The sequence below is a fragment of the Sapajus apella genome, unplaced genomic scaffold (genome assembly GCF_009761245.1).
Source record: "Sapajus apella isolate SASKATOON/1434 unplaced genomic scaffold, GSC_monkey_1.0 scaffold72, whole genome shotgun sequence".
NCBI lineage: Eukaryota > Metazoa > Chordata > Mammalia > Primates > Cebidae > Sapajus > Sapajus apella.
Genome location: NW_022437012.1, coordinates 2,245,331 through 2,261,109, shown reverse-complemented (window position 1 = coordinate 2,261,109; position 15,779 = coordinate 2,245,331). Strand labels below are relative to the sequence as shown.

The following is a 15,779-nucleotide window of genomic DNA, read 5'->3' as shown; positions in this document are numbered from 1 at the left end:
CTCTTGTTACCCAGGCTGGAGTGCAATGGTGCGATCTCGGCTCACCGCAACCTCCGCCTCCCGGGTTCAGGCAATTCTCCTGCCTCAGCCTCCTGAGTAGCTGGGATTACAGGCACGCGCCACCATGCCCAGCTAATTTTTTGTAGTTTTAGTAGAGACGGGGTTTCACCATGTTGACCAGGATGGTCTCGATCTCTTGACCTCGTGATCCACCCGCCTCGGCCTCCCAAAGTGCTGGGATTACAGGCTTGAGCCACCGCGCCCAGCCCTAACTGATTTTCTTTAAAGAGACAGGGTCTCACCACGTTGCCCAGGCTGGTGTCAAACTCCGAGGCTCAAGCAATCCCCCCGCCTCAGCCTCTTGAGTAGCTGGGACTACAGGCATGCATCACCACACCTGGCTTGCTTTTAGTCATTCTTAACACACTTACATTCTCCTTATAAAATTATGGCATATGCCTTTTGTGTTTTAAGAAGGCCTTCTCCAAGGTCACAAATATAATCCAATTTTTCTTCTAATAAACTCATTATCTTGTTTTTCATGTTATTTAATCCATCTGAAATTTTAGTGAATGGTATCAAGCAGGACCCTTAACCATTTTCTTTTTAAATACCTGGCCACACGCTAAATAATCTTTCTTTTCCTCGTAATTTCAAATACTACCTTCATTAGACATTGTTTCCATGTAAATTTTATCAGTTTCTATAGTCTATCCCATTGATCATCTTATCTACTTCTGTATCATTACCAGCTTGATCACTAAATGTATTTTGACATCTGGTAAGCAACCACCCTTCCCTCTACCCTGTCTTTTGTTTTTCCCAATTGATCTTGGCTATTCTTGCACATTTACTCTTCCAAATGAATTTAAAAATCAGTTTGTCAAGTTCCATGATAAATCCTTTGGGATTTTGATTGAGATTGCATTTACTTATAGATTAGGTAGGTATCTTCCAGCTATAAACATGTAATTTATCTCTATTTAGGTCTTTTATACTCATCTAATAACAGTATTTTACAGCTTTTGTGAACAAGACATTATAGGTTCAGCACTCAATTCTCTTAGTTCAAAAAACTTAATTCTCTTGCAATCATATAGTCTACAAATGAATGTTTTGTCTACTCCTTTCCAGTATCTGAGACTCATTCCTCTTCCTACTGTGTTGGCTACAATAAGACTTGCAGAAATACACTGAACAGTAATGGCAATAGTGTTCATTCTTGCCTAATTCATTTTTGTGCTGGACTGCAGTGGTGTGATCACAGCTCACTGCAGCCCTGACCTCCTAGATCCCAGGGATCCTCCCACCTCTGCCTCTGAGTAACTGGAACTCCAGGCACAGGTTACCACACCTGGCTAATTTTTTGTAGAGACAGGGTTTCGTCCTATTGCCCAAGCTGGTCTCGAACTCCTGAGCTCAAGCAATCTGCCTGCCTCAGCCTCCCAAAGTGCTGAGATTACAGGCCTGAGCCACCACACCCAGGCGCAGCCTCTTACTCATTTAGATTTGCTGAAACCCTTCTCCATTAAGTAGGTTTTCTATGAGCAACCTTCATCAAATTAAGGGTATTTCTTTCCCTTGCTAACTTTTACATATGCATGGACAAGAATATCATCAAATGGCTTTTGGCATCTATGAAGCATAATTTTTTTCTCCTCTATAGATTTTGAAAATTATATTGATAGGTTTTCTAATTTTGAATCAATCTTGCATTCCTGCTAATAGTCCTTTTAGTCACACAATATATTTATACTTATTGTAAAAACAACAGAAATGTATTTTCTCATATTCTGGAGGCTACAAGTCTGAAATCCAGGTGTCAGCAGGGCCCTGCTCCCTCTGCAGGCTTTAGGGAACAATCCTTCTTTGCCTCTTCTAGTTTCTGGTGGCTGCTGTCTGTAAGTTTATTTTTGATTTTTACAACTGTGCATGTAAGTGAAAATAGCCTATATGTATCTTTTATAATAAGGAAAATACACACCAAAAAAGGTAGTACGCATATGTATTTTTGCATTATCTACTTAAAAATGCACAGGTAAAGATACACTTAATTTTATATTTTGAAAAAGCCTGGCATGCAAACTGAATGTGTGTAAAGTAAACAAATGGAATAGTTTTAACCTCTACTTATCGAGTTCCCTATTTGGGTTACTGCTGTCATCATCAATCCAGCCACTCAACCCCAGCAAGAATCACTGAAGGCTCCATTCCTCCGTCCCCACACTGTCCCCGTCCAAGCATTCACCAGGTCCCAAACATTCTAAGGTCATTCTACTCAGGTCTCTGCTGGGAGGCTGCAGGATGGAATGGGGGAAGTCAGGATTTTAAGACAGACTTGGTTCCAATCCCACTGGACATTACTGCATTCTCTTGAGCAAATAACTTTACCTCTCTGGGCCCCAGTTTCCTCATCTATAAATATGCATGCTCCCATTGAAGAACTGTGGTAAAAGGCAAATGAGATAACATATGTAAATTAACTACCACACCATATTTGTCACAGAATGCATGATCAAATGGTAACACCAAGAACCTTTCCACTCCTCTTCTTCCCCTCTGCCCCTGCCCTGGGCCAAGCCTCTTCCAAACTTCACCTACTCAATGATGTCAACTAGTCTTTCTGCCATCTGGACATTGCTGACAAAGCTCACTTTCTAAAATGCAAATGGCATCAAATACCTGTTTAAATCATGCTACTGGCTCGCATCTACTTACTAGATACAGTTCCAACTCCTTAGCATGACTTGTGGGGGCTACATCAACCTACCTTTCTGGCCTCCTCTTCCTCTACTCTGTTCCGTGTACTTCACAGTCCTGTATAGACGCTCCTCAACTTACAGTGGAGTTAGTCCCAATAAACTCATTGTGGGTTGAAAATATCATGTCAGAAATGCATTTAATACACCTAACTTACCAAACATCACAGCTTAGCTTAATCTACCTTTTATATGTTCAGAACATTGATATTAGCCTAGAGTTAGTTGGGCAAAATCATCTATGACAAAGCCTATTATAAAGTATTAAGTATGTCATGTGATTTATTGAATACTGCACTCAAAGTGGAAAACATAATGGCTGTATGAGTACTCAATGTACAGTTTCTACTGAACGCATATTGCTTTGTACCACTGCAAGGTTGAAAAATCACTAAGTTGCACCATCTATGAAAGTCTTGTGCTTTCTCCTGAAACTTCAAGCTCATACACAGTGCTTTGACTTTGTGTATGCTATTCCGTCTTCCAGAAAGCCTTTCCCGTCTTTTCTTCTAAGCAAAAATTCCTATTCAATCTTCTAAGACACAGCTCAACTGGTACTTCATAAAAAACAAAAACAAAACAAAAAAAACAACAAGAAAAACCCCAGGACTAATTTATGTCAACAATGCTCCCATGGCAGCTTTTTCTGCTATTGTTAAAATCACTTGCTTGTACTTATGTCTTTCCCCATTCACAAAGGCAAAAACTGGGTCTTTTCTTCTTCTTTATTAACTCCCCAAAGAGCTACGTCACATGTGTATTAACACTTTCTTCATCAATGAAACAATCACTAAAACAGAATTTCTGTTTTAAAGACTCTATTAACTTTTTCAACAAAGCAAAGCATCTTCTAATCATGTTAATCAGACTTTCAAAGTTGATTTTTTAAAAAATAATAGGTTTACTTAAGTTAGATGTGACCATAATGAAACCAATTTGCCCTCCCGGCAACTCTGAGGACTCAAGGAGCAATGGCAGAGCCGGCTAAACTCTCTAGAACCCACAGAGCATTCGCAGGGCCAGCTAAGCCCTCCAGGACTCAGGGCGCAGTGGTGGGCTGGGTAAGCTCTGCAGGAGTTCTGATTAAACGCAAGCTAACTGACATAATGACTCCTCAGGTGCTGGTGGTCAGCCATGATCAGGAACCACAAGTATTATACTATTTAGAAGGAATGTATCTTCCAGGACATTTCTTCCAGAAAATGTTCTGTGATAGTTTGCTCCTGAAGATGGAAAACACAGCTCAAGAAAGAAAAGAAAAAAAATCAGCAACATTATATGTATGGACTGCAATCCTTTTTTTTTTTTTTTTTTAACCTTCTTACATCATAAAACCTCTCTAAAACATACATGATTCAATTCCACATATGGTGATATGTATCACACACCCTAAGCTACAAGGTAGCCATGAGGGTACTAAGAAACTCAGAATTTCTGGTAGCCACAGACAGTAACAGTTGCTCTAATTAGAAACTACAGAAAAAATACAAAATAAACAGTATGACTAGTCATACAATCTTTTTAAGGAACCCAACATGCAAGTCACCAAAATGATTTATAATTTAAGAAAACAAACTATGATTTAAGAATAAATATTCCATAATTTTTAATAACAATTTATTTCACTTTCAGAAAATCTAATGTTTTTCTCATATCATTTTATAATAAGAAAGAAAAAGAAAGAGAGAAGGAAAGAAAGACCTGGAGAGAAAGAAATCACAGATTTTAGCTCAGAGAGTAGAGCCTGGGATTAATTTTTTAAGATTTGTTTGTCAATTTCAAAACTCAGCAGTGGAATAAGAGCTTAATACAGGTATGCAAAAAGGAAGCCCCCGAGATGTTTTCACCAGGATGAAATGGGATTAGCTTTGTAGTTCTTATAATCTTCTTCACAGAAAAACGCAATTTCGGTTTCACTGGCTGAAAAAAACAAAATGGAAAAAAGATTTTAATGTAAATCTAAATTTTAAACAAGTATGGAAATCCATATTACTTTGATTCGGTGTCTTAGAATAGCTTCAGATGCCTAAAGTGAAAAAGATGAGTTATTTGTTGGGTTGCACAATGCATTTTACCAAATCAACAAGAAGTTTCAGGTGCACAATGCATTTTACCAAATCAACAAGAAGTTTCAGGTGAAGTTTTAAGAATCGAAGACTCAAACAATTTAAAAATAAATTTTAAAAACCCAAAAATTAAAATCAAGAGTTAACATAAGAATCTGGTTTGCAGAAAATCATAAAACTGCTCATTTATACTACTCTTTACAGTGCTAGGAAAGAACAAACCTTGATTTTTTTTTTTTTTTCAAATATGCTACTCAGGTACTGAAGGAGGGGGAGGGAAAACTCTTTCCCCCCTGAAATTAGCCTGTAGGTATAATAATTTAATACTTAGAGGATCAGTAGAATATTTTACAGATCACTTTACATTCTCCCTCATGACCCATCAAAATATGTGTCTGAAGAAGTTAATTTTTTGCCCTGCTTATGATTAATTCATGTGGCTTCAACAATATGCAAAGTGAAAGACACAAATTGGCTTCTACCTCAATACCTTCAAACACCTCTAATTATTCACAGGGGAGATGGCACAGCTAAAGGACCCACGAAGGTTCAGACCAGTCACAATTCTTTCAACCTAGCAGGTCAAGGACTACGTCTTCTAAAACAATAAGTCAGCAACATTATTAATTCAGGCTGGAGACAAATCTGATGGAAAGCCTTCCAATTATTAAACATGCAATTCTTTAAGGTGTTGTGCCAACAAGTTCCACATTCGTTTTTTAAATTAAACCAGAAGTTAATACAGTCTGCTTGGCTTTTACAGAAAGAGCAAAAGGGCCTTCACAATCTCCACAAGAAAACAGACAAGATTATTCGTAATGAATACTGAGCACTCAATTAACATACTCTCTAAAAACAGACATGTAAAACTCTCCAAGTCAAATAAATAGGATAATAAGAAAGGGTGCCAAAAATTACCACTGGTCTCTTAGTTTACAACCCTCATCTCATCATTAGACTTCATCACAAAAGAATGAAATTAATGAGATTAGCATGCCATTTCATTAAAAATGTTTTTGCTGTTTTTAAGAATATCAAATTTAATGTTTGCTAATCATAAGCTACCCACGCTCATTACAGAAAATAAGCAAGTGCCAAAAGAAGAAAATAAAGCCACCCGTAGTCACAGATCCTCATTCCAGTCCTACACTCTATCTTCAAGATTAAATTTAATCTGAGTAGATGAAAATCAGATTGCAACCTTGAATCACAAGGAGCTTGTGAGGAATACAGCAGAGAGAAAATGGAGATCAATAAGGAGGGGCTGTAAAAAGATGCACCCCGTGCAGACGGTGAGCTAAGGTACAGTTAAATTTTACAAGCAAGTGGCATCTAAAAGAATGGGTAAAAGACTCCACACTTGGCATCAGTGGGAAAAAGACAATCAAGAAAGGAAGCTTCAAAAACTTCCATATTCAAAGATATTTGGAAATCTATCCTTTACACAAAAAGCTCCTGGGGTTTCCCTCTTTGAAGGGAAGCATGCCCAGAGGTAGACTTATATAATTTGCAAGTGATTCTAATCAACCTTCTAATGGAGAATGTGCAAAAGACACCCTGTTCTTAATAATCACAGAGCAAGGTCTTATCCTCGATGTGCTATTTACATACAGAACTTTACACAGGGCTTTGCCCACACAGCACTTCGCTCAATCCACACTAACTGTAATTACAATTTTCGCTTACTGCAGTTGACATTTATCTGAACTCCTTTTGAGAAACTAATATGTTGTACACTTCTTCAGCACAGCAATAGTAGGTTCAGAGAAGCTGATGGAAAGCAAGGACTGAATAAGCAGCTCTGTTTTGACACATAGGTTCTCTTGGGTCCAGTTAACTTAAACATCAATCCATTATTTACGTAAGGCATTTGTGCTGGCTCTCATAATATAAACTCAAAATAAGAATCTGCAGTGTAAAGATTTTATTTTCAGATGATGGCACTTTTTTTTTTTTTTTTTTTTTTAGGAAATCTAGGTAAACAAATGGGTTAAAGTATAATACCTCAGGTTAATTTAAAATTTTTGTCACCCTTAACAAATTGGAAAACACACAAATTACAAGTTACTGTGAACACTCAAAAGTAAAACATTAAATAGATTTTAAATTTTAGTAATGTGGTCCTTAAACAGAAGTGGACTATAATGTTTTTTGAAATCTGTAAAACTCTGCTAAAAATTTTTGAGAGAATGATTTCAAGGACTTATGCTGCAAATGTATTTGCCAATTTACATGAAAACCAATTATAAATGATTTTTAAGACCTCTACATAGTCCCTCTTTCCACCATTATCCCTTAAATTCCTGCTTCCCAAATACTATTTAAAATGGCTCCTTTAAAACTGGCTGGGGATGAACCCTCAGGAAGTCTACCTTGTGCTGGTCCCCCAGGGCACCTGATTTTAAATTAAATGTGCTGCAGGCGGCAGTGCAGTCAGGTGCAGAGTGCCTTGGCATGGGAATGTGAAATGAATGTGCAATCTAAAATCCAATAAATACGCTGCCACTTCATCCCTTCGTCTAACTATCAAATGAAACTGAGAACCCTCCAAATACATTTGTAAGATCATTTTAATACTGATGTTCAAGTTTAATGAAATAAACACAAGCCAGGGCTTTCAAACTTTGGATATAAAATTAATAATTTTATAATGCTTCCAGACAGACAGACACACACACACACACACACACACACACACACACACACACACACACACTTTAATAGAAAATAATGACTTTAAATGAAAGAATACAAGAATAATCGATTTTAAGTGTAAAATCTCAAGAAAAAATAAATACAATGTATTTAAACTTTTCAACTAATTTATCTCAATAAACTCATCAATCAACAAGGATTCATCCATACGTTCCGAGTCCCTAGCCTCCTGCTAGTCAGCACCAAGCAGTAGGAGACACAGCCCCTGTTGTCTGGAAAAAGGAGCCTGAGACACACAGACTGACTTTGTGATACAAAAAAATCCGTGATCAGGGAGGCTGCCATGTGACAGTAACTGCAGACTGTTGACAAAAAAATACATGACGGGTGAGGTGTGGCTTCTGTGGCAATCTGAGACCAAACGGACAAAGTCTCACCCTCTCTCGCACTCTGGGAGTACAGCCTATCCCCCCAAATTTCACAAAATCCTAATCTACAAATCATTCGAAGCCGTGCTTGCAGCTGAGCTATATTTCTAAGTTGTTTTTTTTTTACCACCAACAGAAGTCCCAAGTGCTGTCCCTTTTATTTCATGACTTGTTTCAGATGTTTGTTTTGGATCTGCTAGCAGAGATTTCAAACTACAGTTTGAAGAAAACAACTAGCAAAAAAAAAAAAAATCTGGTCTTTGATAGACTGGGCACATGCCTGTAATTTCCACCATGGTGTGGGGAGGTAAAAAGGGAAACACTCTGTGGAGGTGTACTCTGAGTCCTGGTTCTGGAGTCCCCCAGTTCCCTGGGCCCGACACCCACATTACTGAGTAACCAGACGATCACTGCTTCTATGTAGTGGTGAAGAATGGCCACCATAACGTACTGTCGAAGAAAGAAAACACGCATGAGCTAAGACACCGCTACCCAGAAACAAAAAGGGAAAGGGGCCCACGCCTTAAGGAAACAGAAATCAAACATGGACCCTGAAAGAGAAGGGGGAGCTGCAGAATTCCACAATATAGCTGAATGGACAAGATCACCCAAAGGGGTGAGGCATGCAGACAGAGTTCTGGTTGGGGGCAGATGACAGAAGGGACACGCAAAATGAAAACAAACCACAAGGGAGTTTTGGAATTATTACAGGGCCTGGCTTACCAAGAAGCTTTCCTCAGATAAGCACTTACGGTTTGGACATTGTATCTTGTTTTAAAATGTTTCCAATGAAACACAACTGGCTTTGGAAGAATTACTCAGCCACAGTTTCTCTCTTAAGCAGGCTGGGTTGGGAAGACAACAGTCGTAGAATGTAGCAAAATGAAAGAGAGAAAATAACACTTAAAGGAAAAAAAGGCGTACACGTAAATGTATTATTTAGGGGAATCAGTCCATAAAACTATAATTGCTGATAACAAGGTAAAAACAATATTTAAATTACAAGTAATATTTCTAGGTAAAAGTCTCTTTTTGCTTCCACCTAGCAAATCTTTTTAAAGTACGTATTTTCATACTGAGTCCACAGCAAAATCTTCCACTGACGTCAGGTGTAAAATGCTCCAACGGGATCTGCAGTGCAGATAAAAAGCCAAAGAACAAACTAGAGGATTTCTCCGTCAGAAAAGAAATCTTCAAACATGTTTTTTCCCCTAATTTCCCCGCTTGCAGCCTTTCTTTTCCTTTCACAACTCCAGCAAAAAAAAAGTCCCCATGATAAATTTGTTACCCTGGCGTTATTCCCATGGCAACTCACTGTGATAGCAGAGTGACAGCTCTACAGCAAGATCAAGTGGTGAAAAGGGAGACAGGGAAGGCTTCGAATTTTTCTCTTAAACCTCGTAAAAATCTAACCAGACATGGCACTGAGGGAGGGAAAATTCCCTAGAAAAATCACATATTTCAGGCCGGGTGCAGTGGCTCACGCCTATAATCCCAAGCACTTTGGGAGGACAAGGCAGGCGAGTCACTTGAGGTCAGAAGCTCGAGACCAGCCTGGTCAACATGGTGAAACCCTGTCTCTACTAAAAATACAAAAATTAGACAGGCGTGGTGGCGCACACCTGTAATACCACTTACTCAGAGGCTGAGGCAGGAGAATCACTTGAACCCGGGAGGCGGAGGTTGCAGTGAGCCAAGATCTCGCCACAGCACTCTAGCCTGGGTGACAGAGCAAGACTCCAACAACAACAACAAAAAAAATCACGTATGTCAAGTATCATTTTCACAACTCAACTCTCGCTTTGAATTTTTTGTTGCTCTCCAGGTACCCTCATCCCTTTCCCCAGATATAACCTCAGCTTGCCCCCAAGAGCATAGCAACACCACTTTAGATAACAAAGAGAAAATTGCTCCCCGCAGGCACCCAAGTCACCCTGAGCCCAAAGCTGCTGGTTTGCCACAGTCAGGAGGGCAGTTTGGAGTCCTCATACCACCCTGAAATGAGTGGAGAATCTGGGAAAAGAATCTGACTGATCCAGGACCAATATCCTTAAAGTAAGAGGACAAAAAGGGGGATTTGCTTCTCACCTTTACAGATGGTTCATTACATAAGTCAGTTTGAAATTAATCACAATGAGACCAACAACTCAATATTTTAGTAAAGTCAAAACATTTGCCAATTGCCTTCTCCAGGACAGTTTCCAGACAAAGCAGTTGTTCTTGAAGGCCTTTTACACACATCCCTCCCGATGCCCTCATTGTTTTACACAACCTCATGACATCCTTCTCCAATAGGTTTCATTATTCCTATTTTTACAGAAAACAAAATAGAATTTCAGAGAGGATAAGTGGCTTACAGAAGGCCAGAAGGCAAGCAAAATGCACAGCCTTCATTCTAACCAATTTTCCCCCAATTTGATGGGTTTATACTTACAAAAAAAAAAAAAGTCCTTTAATTGCAAGGAATACATGTAAACTGTAGAAAACTTTTTAAATCACCAGAAGAGCACTTAGATAATACAGCAAAGAAAAGAAAATATCACGGGCAATGCCGCCACCTCAAGAAACCATTTCTATAATTTTGGCATATGACCTTTTCTCCATATACAAACAGTAATCTTACATGTATATTTTAAACATTTTAAAACAATAATGAGGTCCAGCACAGTGGCTCACGCCGGTAATCCCAACACTTTGGGAGGCCAAGGCAGGTGGATCACCTGAGGTCAGGAGTTCAAGACCAGCCTGGCCAAAATGGTGAAACCCCACCTCCACTAAAAAACACAAAATCAGCTGGGTGTGGTGACACAGGCCTGTAATCCCAGCTACTTGGGAGACTGAGGCAGAATAGCTTGAACCTGGGAAGTGGAGGTTGCAGTGAGCCAAGATTACACCACTGCACTCCAGTCTGAGTGACAGAGCAAGACTCCAGTCTCAAAACAAAAACAAAAATACCCAAACGATAATGGAATCACACAGTATATTCTATTTCTATTCAATAAATCAAGCACTACTTCAGTGATTCACATAAAGGGAAGGTCAGGACTAACCCTACCACCCCTCTGAAAGACCTATCATAACCTCACAGCTTGTCCCTGTTGACTTAGAAACAAATATCACTGAAATTCAAACTTGAGAAAGTCTTATTAGTCAAACTGACCTACAGAAAATCAGAGGTCATATTCATTCCCAATAGTGGTATAAGAGTGTCCATTTCCTACACCATGCACTCCCCTGTGCAATGCCACTTTTTTCATGTCTGCTAATCTTAAAACAATTCCTGCTTGTCCAAGGTCACCCAGACAGTAAGAGACAGAATCCGGTTTTGGACTCAAGCACTCTGGCTCCAGACTCTAACTTTTATTTTTATAGAGATGAGCTCTCACTGTGTTGTACAGGCTAATCTGGAACTCCTGGACTCAAGCGATCCACTAGCCTTGGCATCCCAAACTGCTAGGATAAGAGGCATGAGCCACTGCACCTGGCCCCAGACTAGAGTCTTAACACTAGACTCTACTATATAAACAGTACCTATGTCTCATTTCTAATAAGTACTCATTCTCTCCAAATAAGGTGGAACTATTTTTCATATGTGAGTTACTTCTTCTATCAGTAGAATTTTTCTTTTTCATAGTAATTACGAGGGCTCTTTATTAAGTTAGTAACTTCTTTTCCTTTTTCTTTTTCTGAGATAGAGTCTCACTCTGTTGCCCAGGCTGAAGTGTAGTAGTGTGATCTCAGCTCACTGACACGGCTACCTTCCGATGCCTCAGCATCCCGAGTAGCTGGGATTACAGGCATGAGTCACCATGCCTGGCTAAATTTTGTATTTTAGAGGAGATGAGGTTTCAGTGTTGGCCAGCGTGGTCTCAAATTCCTGACCTCAAGTGATCCTCCCACCTTGGCCTCCCAAAGTGCTGTGATTACAGGCGTGAGCCACTACGCCCGACCCCAGGCTAATAACTTTTCATCTGTTGCATATGCTGCAAATATTTTTCAATGTTTATTGCTTCTTCTTTAACTCTGTTTAGAGTTTTTAGTTTTTATGTAGTCAAATCTATCACTTCTTCCCCTTTACGGCTTCTCTCTTTGAGGTCATTCTTAAAAAGCTCTTCTCTTTCCAAAGATTATGAAATTATTGAACTACATTTTCTTTAAAAAAATTTTTTTTCATTATAACATTTAGCCCATCTAGAATTTATTTTGTAATAAAAAAAGAGATGAGATAAGGGTTTGAATTTTATTTTCCTGAATGCTTTGGCAATGGGCTTGACATAATTTTCTGGCTAAATCATTCTTTCTTTATTTGAAATGTCAACTTTATCATCCTGTGAAATATTACCCTTTTTTTAGTCTTTGGATTTTCCACTGTTTTCCATGAAGCTGTCTGTCAATTCCCCCATCAATATCGGTCAGTCTGTAATATTCATTGTGCTGTATGCTTTAACAACAAGCAGGGCTACCTTCTGGGTACCACATGCCCCAATCACAAAGGTGCCACCTACTACAATAATAAATAGCATTTGAAGAAACAAATACCAAATTTAAATCATTATTCAAAATAACAACCTTATATATTCATAACATGGAAAGACATGAATATTCTAGCAAATACTGTAGGCGTCAACACAGACATCGAGTCTAAGATTTCCCAACATGCTATTTAAGATCCTATTTAAATCGGAAGATCTATGTCAGGAATTCATGCTAGTCACATGGGTCAATCAGAAGTAATTTCCTGATACATGTGATTAAAGTAACTCAAAAGAATACTCATCAAAAAAATTTCAGGCTTCCCAGTGTGCACATCACTTATTGTGTTCCTTAACCAGTGCATATAAATAATTAGAACAATGTGAGGCCGAGGCATGTGGATCGCCTGAGCTTAGAAATACGAGACCAGTCTGGCCAGTATAATGAAACCCCATCTCTACTAAAAAAATATAAAAATTAGGCAAGCAAGTGGTACACACCTGTGGTCCCAGCTACTCAAGAGGCTGAGGCAGGAGAAGCACTTGAACCTGGGAGGCAGAGGTTGCAGTGAGCTGAAATTGCACCACTGCACTCCAGCCTGGGTAAGAGAGCGAGACTCTGTCTCAAAAAATTAATTAATTAATTAATAATTAAGCAGCAGCATGGCTTGTGACACTGCAGCAGTCACTGACTGCAGAGGTGTGTCAGGAGCACACTGCCTTCAACCACTCAGACCTATCTGACAATCTCCACTCCCTCTTCTGCCAGATCAGCTTTAGGTCTACATATACGTAGAATAACAGTGACATCTAATGGTCACAAAACATGTCAGATAACATTTCTTTATAATAAAACCACAGCACATTCTAGGCTGGAAGGCCCAATCAGGTACTTTCCAGCTGCACACACCAGGCTCCCATTTTCAATTCCATGCCTTGGTGAGCCGTGAGTGACTCAGAAGACTATCAAAAACCACAGTGCATGTGATACAAACAACGACATGTTTCATTATTCCTCATTAGTTCTACTACATCCATTTCTCTCCAACCATCAGCTCAAGTGACAATAGTAAGAGTAAGTAGACATTGGTACTAACAACCCATCACTTAAAATGATCCTCAAGGGAGTTCTGACCATGCCTTCTGAAAAGAGCCATTTGCATTCTGCACACTTGGAGAGCAGACACCTACTTGCCCTCGGTGAAGAGACCAGAATGTACATCATTCTCGTCCTCCTCCTCTGAACAGTTACCGGGCAGGGTCAAGAGGGCCAAGGGCAGCATTTACTTTCCAGTGAGTTATCCAAATACCATCAGCCAGGCCTCAGCATAGCCCAGGAGAGTGAGTTTCCCCTCCAGCAACACAAGGCCCCCTTCCTCACCGATTCCAGCTGCTTTCAGAGTGCTGCCTTCTTTCAGCAGGAGTCTGTCGTCATCTTCCAAACTCAACACAAGTTCATTTGTCTAAAAAACAAAAAAGAAAGAAAATCTGCATTTCATCAGTACTTAATGGGCTTACTTGGTGAGACTTCTCAAAGACACAGAGTTGTGACTTTCAGCACAGCACCAGTCTAAGTAGATTCCACTCTCCTGGCCATAAGGAGGGCAGTGATCAGAGGCACAGTGAGGACCTGCCGAGTGCACGCACCACGTAAAGCACTGGGGAGAGTTCTGTGGTGTGGGTGTCAATGCAGATCAGGATGCAAATCCAGACTCCACCAGCACCCAGCTGTGTGTTCTCAACAAGCTTCATGACCTCTCTAGGACTCGATTTCCTCATCAGTAGAAAAGGGGAGGAGGGAGCCCCTTCCTCATCACCTTGTGGTAAGGGTGACTCGATGGAGCATACAAACCCTCGGCAGTGCTGCTCGCAGGGTGAGCACACTCTGTTAGCTGTCACTGTTCTGTTGTTGCACCCTCATCATCTCTTCCTGTCATTCCTAACCTGGTCAGCAGCAGAGCTGAGCTGAGCTTTCGGCTCTGGTCAGTCTGACTTCTGAGAGAATCAAGTGTTCTTCCTTGTTTTGTTTTGTTTTTTTGAGACAGGATCTCAATCTGTCACCTAGGCTGGAGTCCAGTGGTGTGATCACAGCTCATGGTTCACTACAGCCTCAATCTCCAAGGCTCAAGCAATCCTCCCATCTCAGCTTCCTGCGTAGCTGGGACTGCATGCATGTGCCACCAAGACCAGCTAATTTTTTTTTTTTTTTTTTTTTTTAGTAGAGATGGGGATCTCACTATATTGCCCAGGCTTGTCTTGAACTCTTGAGGTCAAGTGATCCTCCCACTTTGGCCTCCCAAAATATAGGGATTATAGGCATAAGCCACCATGCCTGGCCACAAGTATACTTCAAATGGCCAAAAGTCCACATATCTAAAAACCTTGCTCAAGCTAAATAACATTTGATTCCATGTCACATTAATTGGACTATTTCTCTAAGTGATTTGGGGTGGGGGTAAAAGAGAGTGCTCTCCAGTGATATTTACAAATCCAGTGAGACTCCATAAATACAAGTGAAAATTTAAAGTTGCTATCTGCTCCTACCCACATAGCACAAAGAGGTGACCACTGGTTGGGCACACAGCACCACTCATCAACCAGAACACACCTGTTTCGCAACATATTCTATTTCTAGAATGCAGCTGAGACAGAGAGTCAACAGAAAGGCCTCTTAGCAGCCAAATCAGAAGCCCAAGGCATGCAGGATTCATGGACCTCATTCACTACAGAGCACAGGGGCTTAAATTCCAGAGCATACAGATTAAAAGAAAAAATACTTCACTCAATCATTTTAGAATAGGGAATACAGTCTGTAATCTCAGCACTTTGGGAGGACAAGGCAGTAGGACTGTTTGAACTCAGGAGTTTGAGACCAGACTGAACAAGATGGCAAGACCCCATCGCTATCAAAAAAAAAAAAAAAAAAAAAAAAGTTCCGCAGGAGGCTGAAGCAGGAGGATATCTTGAACCTGGGAGGCAAAGGTTTCAGTGAGCTGTGTTCATGCCACTGCACTCCAGCCTGAGCAACAGTGTGAGACTCTGTCTCAAAAAAAAAAAAAAAAAAAGTAATATCTACTCATTATACAAAGTTCTCCAAGCACATATGAATAGAAAGTGAAAAGTCAGTCTCCTCCCAATCCCCATCCACCAGCTATCTAGTTCTCCAGGGAGGACGGGACCATGGAGAGGACCTGCTTCTGACACCCTCCCAACATAGTGTGTTAGCAAAGCCTTCTGATTCTTGCCAATCTGACAGCTGTGGGTTAAGTATGGAGTTGTAGTCTAATTTAGCCAATAGAGTTGCAGAGTATCTTCATAGGCAAAGGAAATTCAGCCTCTTCTATAAGTTAGAAAATTTCAGAGTTGCAGAATATCTCCATAGGTGAAGGAAATTCAGCC

The 15,779-nt window shown here is 40.0% G+C and overlaps 1 protein-coding gene across 3 annotated transcripts in view; it reads right to left on the bottom strand.

The window, feature by feature from the left end:
- Positions 1–4,359: 4,359 nt before the first annotated feature.
- CUNH2orf76 (chromosome unknown C2orf76 homolog) overlaps positions 4,360–15,779 on the bottom strand; it is a 63,726-nt gene continuing 52,306 nt past the window's right edge. For all 3 annotated transcript variants that reach the window (XM_032250646.1, XM_032250642.1, XM_032250645.1), the window contains 2 exons: positions 13,762–13,843; positions 4,360–4,679 (listed from right to left, as the gene is read on the bottom strand). In XM_032250646.1, the coding sequence (XP_032106537.1) occupies positions 4,603–4,679; positions 13,762–13,843 (159 nt within the window). In that variant the 3' untranslated portion in view covers positions 4,360–4,602. The remainder of the gene's footprint in view (positions 4,680–13,761; positions 13,844–15,779) is intronic.